The sequence below is a fragment of the Mesitornis unicolor genome, unplaced genomic scaffold (genome assembly GCF_000695765.1).
Source record: "Mesitornis unicolor isolate BGI_N332 unplaced genomic scaffold, ASM69576v1 scaffold6596, whole genome shotgun sequence".
Classification (NCBI taxonomy): domain Eukaryota; kingdom Metazoa; phylum Chordata; class Aves; order Mesitornithiformes; family Mesitornithidae; genus Mesitornis; species Mesitornis unicolor.
Window position 1 is genome coordinate 1,698 of NW_010188826.1, and position 16,110 is coordinate 17,807.

The window sequence follows — 16,110 nt, forward strand, 5'->3', positions numbered from 1 at the left end:
CTGAGGGGAGACCTCATTCATGGTTATAAATATTTAAAGGGTGAGTGTCACGAGGATGGAGCCAGGCTCTGCTCGGTGACAAACAATGATAGGACAAGGGGTAACGGACACAAACTGGAACACAGGAGGTTCCACTTCAATTGGAGAAGAAACTTCTTCTCAGTGAGGGTGACAGAGCCCTGGCCCAGGCTGCCCAGAGAGGTTGTGGAGTCTCCTTCTCTGCAGACATTCAAAACCCACCTGGACGCCTTCCTGTGTAACCTCATCTGGGTGTTCCTGCTCCGGCAGGGGGATTGGACTGGATGAGCTTTTGAGGTCCCTTCCAATCCCTAACGGTCTGGGATTCTGTGAAATCCGTTGCTGCCCAGAGACTGTTTTTGCTTGATACTAAAATGCTGCCTCTGAACTCTTACATGAGCTTCCAATCCTAACTACCAATGTAGGTATTTTGTATACATCGCAGACACTTAAAAGCAGCATTTCCTCACACAGAAACCATCATCTCCTGCAGGTTAAACTATTCCGCCTACGATGTGCTATTCATACCCTGTCAGCAATATTCGTCTTGAGGGCTGAAGGGGATGCAAAGCCAGTGCTCAAACAGCCATTTCAAAAGATACCTGAAACATTATTCTGCGAATACGGGCTGTATTTTAGGCACAGTTATATCACAGCTGCATTTCAGCTTCTGCTGCATCAGTGAGATATAGGAATACAAACATAACAATCTATGTGTATATGCAAAAAAATCCACTGAACACAAGAATTTGATACCCCCAAACAACTTCAGTGCAAAGTAAAGGAAAATATTTTATATAATGCAGGGAACTCCAGTGTTTCTAGAATTCTACATGCAGACTTTGGATTTGCAATACAGGAACTAGAGGCACATAGATAAAATACCTGCAAAGAGCCGGTAGGTTCTTTGGCCTTTAAAAATTTTACTTTTCACACCAGGAGATAGTAGCTCTGGAGGAGGAAAAAGAGTTACAAAGGCAATTGTTAGCAACTTTAGAAATTCCATTTCAAAGGGATCAATTATTTCTAAAAGAAACCACCACTATGATAAAACATAATCGAAACATCTGCAGCCTTGGGAGAACGGTCACGGTTGATCCTTGGTAATCAAGAGAATGAATTTTGAGGTTTGACAAACACTAAACTTGTAACGTTTAGAATCACCACCCAAAAAATGAAGACCAAAAACAAGGGCAAAAGATCAGACTAATGATTTTTTTCCCTTCATTCCTGACAGTGACAAAAATCAGTTTGATTCCAAGTCACACCACAACCATTTTTGTCAGTCAAGGAAAGTCAAACTACTTCTACAAATATCTATTCTTTAAAGGACTTTACAAATAAAATATTAACTAAAACAAAAGGATACATACAAAGTATGTATTTCACCTGAAATGTGAGTAATCTTTAATTTTATTTCCTTTTTCTTATTTGAATTAGTGGCTGGTTAACAGCCAATCTGTCAAATCAAAACGCATTTAATTTGGCAAGCTTCAGGTGCTGGATTACGTGCAAGTTCTCTCACTTAGATGAAAATATCTACTACTACTTGGCACCAGCCCTGCACAGGGACATACCCCTCATTCAAAAGATCACTTCCAGTATTTGTCCTCAGCAGTCTACAACCTTACTCCTTAAACCCGCAGGAAGCTCTTATTTGGCCACACCAAGGTCTAGGATGTAGCAAAGGCTCTAAGATCTTTCACCATAATATTCATTGCAAAAACTCAAATACAGGTAATGTCAGGTGAACCCAGAAACCTAAATATATTCTTTTTATACAAAGGAGAAAAAAAAATAATCAAAGATATTAATCCAAATTATTATGTTTCCAAAAAGCAATGGAGAAGAAATCTTGCACAAAGCTGGGAGCAAAGAAGAAAACTGAACCACAAACCCGTACCCTTAGGAAACTTGACGTTATCTTTTCCCTAAAGAGGGGGAAATTCCATTCTAAAATCTTTACCTTTACTAATTTCCAGATCAACAGGATACTCAATATTCTTGATAAGCTTCTGGCATCCACCAGTTTTCTCATATACAAACCGCTTGAGGTGTAAAACAAGAACAGGGGGGAGTTCTTCTAGTGTCACTCTTCGACTGATCTCCACCTAACACATACACAGAACAAACATGAAGAAAAACTGTCATTTTTTGGTTAGCTTTGGTTCTTTTCCATTCAATAAGTGCCTGCTGGTGCCCACCTCCTCCATTTCCAGGAAATAACATACAGAGTAAGAAGTCAGAAGGCAAATTCTGGAAGTGAAGGAGACAGCAAGAGGTTCACACAATTCTCCCATGGACTCATGAGAGCACCAATCTCCCATGCACCTTAGCACGGAAAAGCTCCTGCTTTTAGGGAGCAAATCCAGAGAGGTTTTATATGGAGAAAAATATACACACTTGATTCACCCTGCTACTACTATCTCAAGATTTTCCTGCATTGAGTCTCCTAAATCTGAAATCTGAAGTCTTTGAATTCAGTTTTGTGCAGAAAGAACTCAACAGCTACTGGTCCAGACGAGAAATGGGAAGATACTGAAGAGCAGCAACTGCTTAAACCACTACAGTGATGTTCTCCACCCTCCACAACCAAGCTTGCCTATGGGGACAGATGCCTGCACCCCAGCTGCGCTGCTCCATCTGGTGCAGCAGCTTAAACCACGGATCAAAGCAGGTTTGTGTGATGGTGCCTGACTAAGGAGCAGCAGCTGAGGAACAGGCACATGTTCTGCTGCCCTGACTGTGCAAAGGGGCTCTGATTTCTGGCAGCAACGTTACAGGCTATGAGTGCCACAAACATTTATTTAGTGAACATGAGTCGGAGTCCCAAGAAAATACTTGTAAGATCCTGAAAGAGCAGTTTGAGAACTCCAGAGGGGTGTGAAGACTCCTAAGGAGTATGTAGAGGTAACCTGGAACAGTAAATGAGGCCAGGCCAGTCTGTTACTCAAAAGGCTTCACTTCTGCGAGAAAACATGAGCAGGTCTGCAAATAGTAATAATGGACTGAAAAGAAAATCTCTTCTGTGAGGTTAAAAATCAAGCCTTTTAAAAAAAATGAAATTAAATACTTCTCTGCAGATAAGTCTCATGCTTGTTCTACAGTCGTTTCACTACACCTTTAATACAATTGCAGCTATTTCAACTTGCATTTCTTTTGGAAAAAAGATCTGAAAGACTTTGTGAATGCTTGTATTTCCATTCGGGAAATTAATCCAGACCAAACCTCCAGCACCTAATTTGAACACCCATTTCTTCCAAACCCCATAATTGAATGCTGGGTTGTCAGTAAAGAAGTTAAAACCATCTGCAGTAAAAACCAGAAAATGAATGACTAGCAAAACAAAATCTATGTGGTAAATCATGATGAGCTTGCATTGCAAACGTTTCTTTCACATAGAAGACAACTGGAGAAATGAACGCTGTCTATACAACACTCCTGCTGAGCATGCAAGGCAGACACATTTCAGCTATGCATCTTCAGGTTTTCAAAGAAAATGGTGCATCCTTTCTTCATCTAACCATATTCTCCTTTGGAGTATTCAGAAACTTACGGATACAGAAACGTTATGTCTGAGAGAACACCTACAACTCAAGAGCCTCTCTCCATCCTGGCCTACTGAACGAAGTCATGAACTGCGTAGGCAAAACTTCCACCTGAGCAATCCACATGCACCACAGATGATGTTCTTTACTACTCACACCGTAAGCAGCAGGGCAATACCTCAGTTGGGAAAAAGCTCAATTTATCACCCTGTATCACAAGTTCTCAAGCTGTACTGCTAAAAGCCTGCTTTTCTTCCTACTGAATAATTTTCTGTTGCAATTATAACTATTATGTATTGTATTATTTGAAAAATAAGATTTAAAAAATATCTGCAGAGCCACATGAGAATACAGACCAAAATGTCCTGGTACTTTAAGTGACAGGGTATCATAGGGCTTGGAGATCTCAAAGGTCCTCCACTCCATCCCCTCTGAATCAACTGTAACGACTCACAGAATTCCCTTAGAGGAATCCCCCTCCTTAGAGGAGTCCCCCACAGGTAACACTTAGTCTAGATCCTATTCCCGTTTACCATTTGAGCATCACTGAGTAAAGTCAGTCTTTTCCTTTCCAGAGCTGCTTTTGACATATTAAGTTTTACATCTGGTTCCATCCCTCTACTTCCGTATTTTCTCTTCTTGATGCCAAACAGCTCCTTCCCCTCACTCAACCCTTTTACATCACAACTTTTATACTGCCATTCATTTTGGCTGCTCTTTTCCAGATACTCTCCAACTGTGAAGAACATTTTGCTTGATCTGAGACTTCAAACTGACTATGGTATTACTGCCAAGCTGGTTTTTAAGGGCTGTGTACAGCACACCAGTCAACGACGCAGTGCCAAGGACACTGAAGGGATGCATTACTGGCTATCGAAAGATTTCAAATTATTAATCCAGAGAGAAAGACAGTGATGATCAGACGTTTTAGTGAGGTTCCAGATGGACTTCTACCAGGTCTAGTACCAATGAATATTTTCATTTTTGATCTGTGAAATATGTTAGTTCAAACCCATTGAGGATAGCCAGACAGACAACCAGGCAAGTGCTCTGCTATAAGTTTCCTTTTTAAAGCTACAGCATGCTTTCAGATGACACCCTGAAGAGCTGCTGCTTTACTAACAACATCTGGTGATCCCCATGAATCAGTACGCTAAGATCCACTAGAAGCTATTTTACTCATACTACTATGTATTATTACCACAGTTCAGCCTGTTAATTTAATATACACTCCAGTGAAATCTTCAACCAATTACTACACCAACCTATTTACAGGCATGGTTTTAAGAGTCAGCTCTCCTCCTTTCAGCGTATGTGTTCAACTGTAGTAAGTTTTACCACTGCAGGTTAGTACCTCTGTTGTTAACATAAGTAAGCGTTCGAGTAACTACTTGTAAAGCAAGAGCTGTATAAAAACCCTTTTAAGAAGTGTAGTATTTGACTGTAAAAAAAGGGGGTCAACAGAACACACCTCTTGCTTGGTTTTTGTGGTATAGCCCTGGACAGACTCTCTCGCCACCAAACTTTCCAGCGCATCCTGCACTGTGCGAATCTTGTCTGACTGGATGTCCAGTTGCAGGGTGAAGAAAGGCTGCAGTGTGGCAGACTCCTTGGAGCTCTGCTGGTAAACAACAGACCTACGGAAACAAAAACGGTGACAATCACTCTGTATTACATTTTAACATTATAGAACCCTCAAGTAAGAACAGAGTCTACTTCAGTAACTCAATTTTTAGGTAATCCAAAACAGAACACCCAAATACAAAGGTTAAGCCTAAGTTTAAACAACCTGAAGCCACTTCACTGCAGTTTAAATGATTTTCACACCCACTTAAGAGCATACGGAATGAAATTATACTTGAATTGTTTTATTTATGCAAAGATCCAAACAGTTATTGGGTAAGTATCGAAAGTTTAAGGAAAAATACTTAAATTTTTGACAATACATTTACATTTCCATGTTAAGAGTTTAGAAATTATGTTTTCCAACAGATCTTCAGAAGTACAAAATACTGGTGCTTATCTATTATTTTACTGTAAAAATTACAACCGGTTCCAGATTCTCCAACAAAAATAAGCAAATTTTTCGTCACTTCACTAAGACCGATTTCACTGTGATTTTAAATTGTTTGCTTAAATTGTGCCATAGGAAATATAAACTCTGCTCCGTCGAGGACTGGCATTTCCTTTTCCTTCCATCATTTTCTGTGTCCAGACTTTGTCCATAAACTTGCCTTTTGGAAAACTGGCAGCAGTAACGACCTAGGGCATGAGAACACGTTTCCTGTTTCTTTGGGTTTTGTTTTTATTTGAAGTGTATTCAGTCGCAGCCTTTAAGTAGCCTGGCCCGGTGATCCCTGTGTTGCGCAATGAGACAGTGCACTCCTCAGCCACAACGTCACTGCACTAAGTGGACTCTTCCTGATTTTCATGTTACTGAAACTTCGTGGAAAACTTCAACCCATCAAACATGCCTCCTTCTTGTATTTTTGTTAAAGCAGTACTTACGCTGAAAAGGCCCAGCTGCTACAAAAATGTGGTTTTATGCAGCCAAAGAAATCATTCATGTATTACATTGTTATGCTTGTTAGAGTGCTTCCCAAAGCTTGGAAGTGGTAAGACAATGAACACAGCTCAAATCCACGTAGCCGTGCTGAAATTTCTCCAGGCCATGTACAAAATGTTACTACAAAGGTTTAATGCATGCAAACTCCTACCAAAAGAGCCCCTTTGACTCAGGCAAAGCCCCGAAGCACCGACAGAAAGCCACTGCATCTTTATATTGGCAAATATACGTCCTTTAGTGGAAAGGGAGCGTATGAAACACAGAACCATCTTTATTTCAGTTGAACACTTCCTCCTTGGCTATATTTAAGGACAAAACCTTCAACACATGGCAAGCGGTGTTTGAACAAACAAGCCCTTCACTGTGTGAGTCTTGCTGCTTTTGGACACACTTCCCAACCCCCTTTTGAAGCTACCCATTATTTAGTGACATAATCAACAGAAAAATGCTAACGCCTCTAATTGTTTTCAAGGCCACGCATTAAAGATTTAATTAATAACACGGATAATATTATGGAAGGATAACGTCAAGGATTATTTTTCATTATTAGAAATTAAATCGTAGCATTTCTTCAAAAAGATACGCATAAATGGATTGGGTAGTAAAACCTTTGCTAGACTACGATTTTCTCTAACAACATCGCTTATTAAAATAATTACAGATTTCAATCGGCCAAGGGAAAATGCATCATTTGCAGTGAACAATTATTCTTGGGTACTATAGGAACTCTACAGTAAGAATTTTTTAGGAAATCAGGCGCTGCCCGTTGCTACCCTGCTGAAATGACAACAGTGTCATTGGTGTATTTTCTTTTAAAATAGCAGTGCCTTTGCAGGGAAAAGCTGGTACTACTAACGGAAATATTCAGCAGACTTCTCACTGGCTTGTGAACTTGCTTGCATAGCACATATATGAAATTCACACAAGCTGAAAGTCAAAAGGGACCCACACACATGAACAACCCTGGTCCTGACACAACTGTGTATCTCTGTACTTAAAGATTCACGTCTTGCATGGCTTAAGGAAGATTTTTTTTTGGGTTTTGGGTCCTTACGCAATCATGCCTAATAGACAATTAAAGCCTCAAGGACAGACTCAAGTTTCCCAACCCAAAAGATGCCAGTTCAAACCATGTTTTCCTAGCTGCTTTTCCCAATTTCTGATGCTTTCATTTCGTGGACTTTGACTGGCAAATCTGTATTCAACCCTTCCTATCTCCACCCTCGGCCTCAGAGGATGAAGCTTTCCAACATCACACCACAGGATACTGTTTCTGCGGTAAATTGTGTGACCTAGTTTGGAGGCTAAATGGAAGGGATGTGGAGACAGCAGAAAACAGATGTTGGGTTGGACCCTGTGGTCCTGTCGCTCAGCGCAAGTTTTTGCTTTTTTTCAATATTTCCTTTGCTTTCTATCATTTCCAGTGGACTTCTACTGAAGACAGCATTCTATTAGCATTCTTAATTTAAAAACTAATGGAATAATGTAGAGATCTAAACATTTCTGATCATGGTAAATACACTAAGGGTATTAACAGTCCCTCGGGTACATGAACATACCATCAATGTGGAATTTCATCCATAGGTACAAACGTCTGTCTGCCAACTTCTATGGAAAACATCCTTTTATTTGCCAGCTGTCTGACTCAAATCCCTGAAGAATAATTTGCAGTGCATTCTGCAGGCAGAAGGCACTAGCCCACATTATTCACACCTCTAGACCTGGCAACACGGTGAATCAAACACTAGCAATTAAGTGTCTGTCTCCAATTTAAAAATAATTCTTCACGTCTAGCATTTTTGTTTTGGAATACGTTTCTACCAAGTGTTTACCTTGCTTTCATTTTAAATTCTACATTTCTCCAAGCAAGTCATAAAGCTTCCTTTCCAAAAAATCTTCTTCCATTATCTACTTTCTGCCTTCACCCGGGATCAGACCAGAACATCAGTAATGCCTCACGTTCTTGTCATTCCTGTAACATCCTGTAATAATTTACATTTTATCAAACTTCTTTCACTTTTAGCATTTTATTTATTAACTACTACATGTAACTCTCCTGCCTCTGGGAAGTGTAAGCGTCTAAACAACCAGAAGTTTACAGTGTCTTATTTCATTCTTTTACTGATCAGACTTAACTCTTAGCAAATCTCACTGTCCCTTAGTATCCTTAATTATAAAATGAGTCAAGACTCCTCAGAGGTCACAAAAATTAGATAGCTTTTAAGTTCTTTGGAATTATTAGATATTATTATCAACATACAAAGCACACATATTTGAAACTCCTTCTTTATATGCAACTCAAGGCTTTTGTTCTTTAAACAGTTTGCTCCTTTAAGACACTTGAAAACATTTAGACTTTACAGTAAGTCATAGACTCATGTGATCATTGACCAATCCCTTTGATCATTCTGGTTCATCTTCTGAACTCTCTTTCGCATAACAAACGCGTCATGGCAGAACGTTCACCTCTCCTGGCCTCAACAAACTGTATCACACTCTCTTTCATCCAACTATCCAATAATGGTGAAAAATAGAGAATACAGAGGAAAAGAGTATCTGCAAAGGCAAAGCAGCATATGGGGGTCCTGGTGGCCAGCAGGATGACCATGAGCCAGCACTGTGCCCTTGTGGCCAAGAAGGCCAATGCCATCCTGGGGTGTATCAGGAGGGGGGTGGTTGTAGGGCAGAGAGGTTCTCCTCCCCCTCTACTCTGCCCTGGTGAGACCGCATCTGGAATATTGCGTCCAGTTCTGGGCCCCTCAGTTCAAGAAGGACAGGAACTGCTGGAGAGAGTCCAGCGTAGGGCTACAAAGATGATCAAGGGAGTGGAGCATCTCCCTTCTGAGGAGCGGCTGAGGGAGCTGGGGCTCTTTAGTTTGCAGAAGAGGAGACTGAGGGGAGACCTCATTCATGTTTATAAATATTTAAAGGGTGAGTGTCACGAGGATGGAGCCAGGCTCTTCTCGGTGACAAACAATGATAAGACAAGGGGTAACGGACACAAACTGGAACACAGGAGGTTCCACTTCAATTGGAGAAGAAACTTCTTCTCAGTGAGGGTGACAGAGCACTGGCCCAGGCTGCCCAGAGAGGTTGTGGAGTCTCCTTCTCTGCAGACATTCAAAACCCGCCTGGACGCCTTCCTGTGTAACCTCATCTGGGTGTTCCTGCTCCGGCAGGGGGATTGGACTGGATGAGCTTTGGAGGTCCCTTCCAGTCCCTAACGTTCTGGGATTCTGTGATATGGTCTCAACAACCTTTACGAAAAGTACTATACCTTATATGACCACCAAAAATATCAGTAATTGGAGTCTGGACAAAGTCAGCCTGTCGAGTGACTGATGATTTGTTACGAGGTCCCACTTGTTCCCATTCATCCTCACTGCCTTCCCCTTGTTCATCTTGCTCCTCCTCTTCTTGAACAGTCTGAGCCTCAGGGCCATTGGAAACTGAGAGTTCTTAAAGGGAAGAAGAAAAAAAACACATTGATTTTTTTTACAAGTAAAACACGTATACACATAACGAATTTGAAATTAAAGAAATCCAATACAAATAATTTTGAGAGGATAAAATGTTTTCAGAGGTCACAGAACTGAGAAAGTAAATGACAACCAGCATATTCCATGCTCACTCATAGCTGGACACATCCATATATTAACAGAACGCAGCTCACTGATGACTGTATGTAAACAGATGTCATTTTCTAGCAAAGTTTGATATATTTTTAGCAGCAAATTCATGGGGTAGAAAATTAGAAAGCCAAGTGTTATTCTGGAGACATAATTATGCCATTATTAAATGCAACTCCTTTTCTGCGTAGGTATTTTACAGGGAAACCAAGGCTTAGCAAATATTTTCTTTGCAAGTGCCAGAAGTCAGGAGGCTATAAACGGCACACAGCTAAAGAACAAAATATGGAATCACCAATTTCTATCATAAAAAATTTACCCAACTAAAGAGAAACTGGATAACTAGTGATCTTAATTCTGTACTTGTCCAAGACTAACAGCATACTGTTTTATTTTCAATAGGGGACCCAAACATAAAGCCACCATAAAATAAAATGACATTTTACTCCTCTAATACTTCTTCCAAAGAATTTTTTCCTCCAACTTTGTCAATAAGAATTTAAAAATAATTTAATATGTTCTTCTTTATATCAAATATAAACCGATATATAAATTCTCTATGACAAAATCAACACAAAAAAGGAGAATAAATGCAAGAAACTAAGTTGGCAACAAAACAAACCCCACTAACTTTCATTGTGTGGAGAGAGAAGTTTCTTTAGGGTCAGCATTTCTTCATGGAGTCCATTGAGGATAAATCCCAAGTATTCTTCAGCATCCTCTTGCCTGCCCTGAATAAAATGGGTTTTTTAAAATTATTTTATGATATTTCCATGCTTTAATTTTAACAGAAAGTTCCTGACAATGAACATACAGCTTTCATTTAGCTACTTTACCAACTACTCAGTCTAAGTTGTAAAGTCAAATAAAGTTTGAATTTTACTATAACAACCCTTCATTTCTAACCAGTTCAAAAGAAACCAGCGCAGTAACTGGTACCCTGCCATAAACAGCAAGCATACAAATGAGCTTGACTTGAGTACAAGCATCTCTGCGTTCTTTTGGCTTTAACATGGGAGCTCATAGCTTTTTTGGTTTTGCTATTTCTTTTAAAAGTTAATAGTAAAAGTTGCTGGCAAATCAAGGCCAAATCAAAAGATGGCTTGATCTATTACCTTCTTCTTTAAATTGAAACCAAACCTGAAATAGTATTTTGAAGTCTTTCTGGACCACCAACCATTCCAAGCTCAATCTGAAGCAGAAATGAACTGCTCATTTCTTAAGTATAAATCAATAGGTATCATCTTTATAAAAAGAGATGCTCTATTCCAATCGTATTTTTTCCATTATTGGGACATATCAAACTGGCAAACTTATAATTAACACCTTCCTATAATTTCAGTCCTAAGGCAGTCTAGCTTCATTGTAATGAACTATAAACCAGCTGACTTCAGTGATGTTGAGGCACAGAACCCAACGTAAGGCTTTACGTTGTTTTAACAGCGATTGCTTTGCAATGCAATTAGCAAAGTCAAAGATTGGTAAGTCACACCTTTTCTGACAGACTGGACTTTATAACTGTCAGCAGTCTATAAATGTATGTAGGTTCAAAGGCAGCTCCCGGTCGGATGTCTCTCACAATTTTATCGCCTAAAGCTGCAAGGCAAAGAGAAGTACACATAAACATCCACGTACAGAAGTTTCTATGCATCATACATGAACATTCTCTTCACACATCACTAGATTTTGGAACGCAAAATTATTTTTGTTAACAGTTTTGTTACTATTTCAGTGACTCAGGCTCAAAATTCCTAGGATATCACTATTACCTGTAAATGTTTTTTTAAAAACATCTTATGTATCACCCTATACAGACACAGACAGTCTGGAAAAGTGAGTGCACTCTTCTTCTAGTCAACACTGAGGACTAAAAGGAAATGCAGAGTCATCATAAAAGAACAAGTCAGGTTCTATTAAAATTTTTGTATTCAAAGAATACTTCCTTAAAACTTAAATGTATTTATAATTCTAACAGATCACCTGTTCTCACTGCAGCAAAAATCCAAACTAAAACCAACCAAGAAACATTTTGACACAATGTTCAACCCAGTGGCAACACAAAGCCTCAGAAACTGTATCTGAAAACTACACAATGCCATAAAATGACCCAGAAGTACAATGAGTTGCATAAGACACTAAAAATTGTTTTACAGAAACAAATCTGAAGCAGCAAACCACAAAAATGTCTGAACTGTTTGGAAATCACTGGAACCACCAGCTCCTTGTGATATTTTCTTATAACGTTACATAAACACATTCCTGAAACTGTTTTTTACTTCTATCAATTTGTAATACAGCAGATTTTATTTAGAAATTTTAAAGAATGAAAACTACCATTTATTTGCATCAAAACAATGTTCTGTTCCTGGCTACATAAACCTCACTGATCCTAAAGATGCGTTAGCAAGAACCACACACTTTAACATTTTCACTTTGAAATAGTGCATAGGATGGGGAGGAATTAAAAGCCATAACATTCCTGCAGGACATCTCGAACTTCCAAAGAGACCTATTATGACCCTGCTTTGTTTACAATTAATCTGAGTATTTATTATTTAGGGAAGAATAACAGAACCAAGCAAGTTGATAAACAAAAGAGGTGGAAATATGTAAGGAGGGAAGTGGAGTAAATTACAGAGAATACCAAATTATTTTGTTAGAAAGGTTCTGTTCTTAGAAGATAAATCTTCTCCTCAACAAAAACTGTTCTTATCGCAGTTGTACATTTGGTCTACCACACAGAAGAAAACAAAAGGTGCAGCATCTACGACTTCTTGACGTGAATCATAAATAAGAAAAAGCATAACACAGACAGAAAAACAAGAGCAAAATTTTTTAAGATATCCAGAAATCCCAAAAGTCCACAGAGCCACGAAGGGGATCGAGCACCAGTATTTAACAGTTTTAAGTACATCACATAATGCAGTTCCTTACCCCAGAGCCTTCTTGTCATGACTTTAAGTCTTTTCTCCCCCTATGCCCACTCACCTTGTTTTGCTTTAGGAGGTACAGGCATATTAGTGAACTCATTCATTAAACGAACACTGCAACAGAACGGAAGGAACAACTACACATGAGCAGCAAGTCAAGACTTAGAAGGATAAATAAGAAAATTAGATCATTGTCATTACTGACTGCCAATAAAAAATACTGAAGAATATCACAACGAAGTCTGAGTAAAGTTTAGACACAAAAATTAACCTGGTCATTGCTAACAAAACCAAGGTGGTAGGTCAGCTCCTGCAGCTCTCATGGTTTACTTTGGTGTAATGAACATTATTTAAAGCTGATATTCCTGAAGCAACAGGAAATACCTTCCTTGACTTGTCAAGCAATCGTAAAATACCACGTTCATTCTAAAAAAGTATTACAAATCATCAAAAAAACCACCACAAAAAAGGCTTCTGGATACATATCAACTTTCAGCAACTGCAGTAAACAGCAATTTGTCAGATACTTCTGAATGAGCTCAGTCAGATCACACATTGTTTTATTTTGAACAAGCTACTTACAAACTGTCTATCATTGGTGTTGAGGTACACGGCCGCTGCGACTTCGAATACATTGGAATGGACTTCATTAAATGATACATTGGAGGGCAAGCAACCAGGGCTTGCAGGGTCTACACGGTGGCATTAAGGAAACATTCAGAAAATACAGTCTGCGTATTAACCAAATACACAATTATATTGAAAACAATCTGCAAAACAAAGCTAACCCTTTATTATGTAGACCAATTTAGTAACTAGATTCAAACAGATGGACTTTTATCACAACATTAATTAATAACGCACAGAAGTTGTACTAAGCAAACCTGGCATCCTGTACAGGCAGTGATTTCACTGACATTTTAACACTATCAAAAGCTTTAAGTAATGGGGAAGGAAACATTTCTTTTAGGAGCGGAAGAGGAAAAGAACTTTCACAGAAAAGACTTTATAAAATTAACAATTTGAAAATTAGCAAGTTATAATCTGTAACACATTTTCTGAAAGAACAGAAGCAGCCGGCTGACAGACTTCAAGAGAAAGGTCCAGATTCATCCCCATAGCTGAAATAAACCAAAAACAACCCCGCTGTGATGCCAAACGTTGCGCAGTAGAATAAGAGTTTGGGAGCAATCAGTAAAACTACAGCGTATGATGGAAGAAAATACTTTAAAACCATCGAAGTCCGTGCTACCTGGTGAGATCAGTGGCGAGAGGAAATATATTCAAAGAGTGGAGGAGAAGGGAAATGGCAAAAAAGCCAGCGATCTCAAGAGCTAGAGATGTATTAACTCAATCCCTACAGTGTGCAAAAATTGTACCAAATTCCCATGTAACACTTTAAGCCTGAAAAAATGGAAGCCAATACAGAGAATCAGATGAGCACAGACCTGGTTATGCAAGATAAAAGCGGATGTTTGAAGGAGAATCACTGCTGTGGAAACAGGTTATTGGGTTCTGCAATCATCAGTCTTGAAATTAAGATTTTTCACTAGCAGTTAAAGTAAAAGCATCCCAACTGTCGCTTGCAGTAAGCCATTGCTAACATAAGATACAGATGTCTTAATTAAAAAATCATTAATCATTAACATAACACAGCACTGAAAGAGGAGGATTTCTGTTCCCTAATTACTTTCTGTTAGTCATTTTTGCAGGGGAATGCAACTCTAATGCATTAAGAGCGAGCTAATCTTCCATCCCGTTGTTAAAGGGTTATTTTAAACTCCGCATTAACACAGATGATATGACAGTGACAGCCTGCTCAACTGAAAACCAAACGATCCACTCACCAAACTGCCAAAAAACAATGCTTAAGAAAGGTTATTTTAGGTACAACAGAGAAATAATCACTCAATTTGATGCACAGAGTCATGAGTAAATATAACTAGAAGTTATAAGGTTTTAAGTCATGAGAAAGTTATGGTAAACTGAAACATTTTGGCAAATATTCTGCAAACAGAATTGTGCAACCAAGTGTAGGGGGACCATGGACACCAGGCTCAATGATCCAATACCCCTGCGTTTCTCGATGCGACCTTGAAGCATTTTTAACCACAGTAGCTGGATATGGGAAGACAAACACTTCCATAAAATACTTACACGAGTAATCCATAAAAATCTTTGACAAATATACAAATTTCAACTTAAGCACATGGGTTTTTTTTCAAGTAAGGATACAGCATTGATGTAGCACCAGTTTCCTTTGTTGATCAGCCCTCGCGGTTGCAAAGACACCGGTTTATGTATTAGTCTTACATTTTCCAGTATTTCTGCGGAATGAGAAACAGCAAATTTGAGCATCGATAAAATGCACACGCCAGCCATCAAAACAAGTACCTGCTGATGCATTACAAAATCACCCACATCCGTTAACAACATTCACATAAAACTCAGCAAACGATTTTCGCTCCGTTTAAACACTGCTCGTATTTCACATCAGATTTCTTTCTTCCAACCAAAGGCATCCTGGGATTTGGGTCAGGAGGATGCCGGTATGATAACTTATCACTGTCATTTCAAAACTGGGAGAACCTATTAGGTTTTATTGTTGTTCTACTAAAATCGGATACTTTTATTTATATAGCAATATATAGACACAGATATAGACATAAATTCCCATTAGCTGCAATCCCTTGCCACCAATTTTGTGAAGTACTTTCCAAATCCTGCTCTGAAGAGAGATGAAGCTGATACAACAGACTCAGTTTACAAGTTTCAACATACATTTATCTTAAAATAAAAATACCTTGGTGCAAACGGGACAGACAGATGGCACTGCTCAGAAGGCCACGTTAACGTTTATTTACTGCTTCAAGACATCCAAAATCTACAAGATAACAGGTTTACATAATACAGTGCCTACTTTTTCCTGCTTTCCAAAACTGCAGCAATGGCCCAAGTTTAAAAATGAGAAACCACTGCACACAAATAAGTGTCTCGGTTCTGAAACTGAGGGCAACGGGGGGAATTTTTCCAGGAAGTCTGAGCTGTTATTTAGGTATCTAAATAAAAGCTGTCTGAGGAAAATATTGGATGGGGTATATTTGAAATGTGCAAAATAAGGACAAGAAGTATATACAAGACAGAATAAAAAATGCAAATAAACATACCAATTGTCTGCCAAGGGGGTTATTTATTTTTATAATAAATGTGAGGGCCTTTAAAGCCCTTATACACTACACTGCCTAAACTTAAAGAGTTTAATCTATTCTCTAGAAAGGCTCTCCAAACAGGCCAATGTGACACCAGGGGCAAAGCAGAGGCACAAAGAGGCACAAAGCCAGAACTAAGCAGAGGTGGCAGAACTGCAAACAAAATCCCTGTCCTTCTACGTCCAAACTCTTTACCTATACGGGCATATT

The 16,110-nt window shown here is 39.0% G+C and overlaps 1 protein-coding gene across 1 annotated transcript in view; it reads right to left on the reverse strand.

Moving 5' to 3' along the window:
• Positions 1-903: 903 nt before the first annotated feature.
• The window catches only part of USP10 (ubiquitin specific peptidase 10), a gene marked incomplete at both ends in the record, with an annotated part of 21,072 nt that continues 5,865 nt past the window's right edge, over positions 904-16,110 (reverse strand). Inside the window, 9 exons of the mRNA XM_010185849.1 lie at positions 904-969; positions 1,985-2,129; positions 5,038-5,203; positions 9,410-9,590; positions 10,393-10,492; positions 11,254-11,357; positions 12,750-12,805; positions 13,274-13,383; positions 14,927-15,018. Of these exons, the coding sequence (XP_010184151.1) occupies positions 904-969; positions 1,985-2,129; positions 5,038-5,203; positions 9,410-9,590; positions 10,393-10,492; positions 11,254-11,357; positions 12,750-12,805; positions 13,274-13,383; positions 14,927-15,018 (1,020 nt within the window). The remainder of the gene's footprint in view (positions 970-1,984; positions 2,130-5,037; positions 5,204-9,409; positions 9,591-10,392; positions 10,493-11,253; positions 11,358-12,749; positions 12,806-13,273; positions 13,384-14,926; positions 15,019-16,110) is intronic.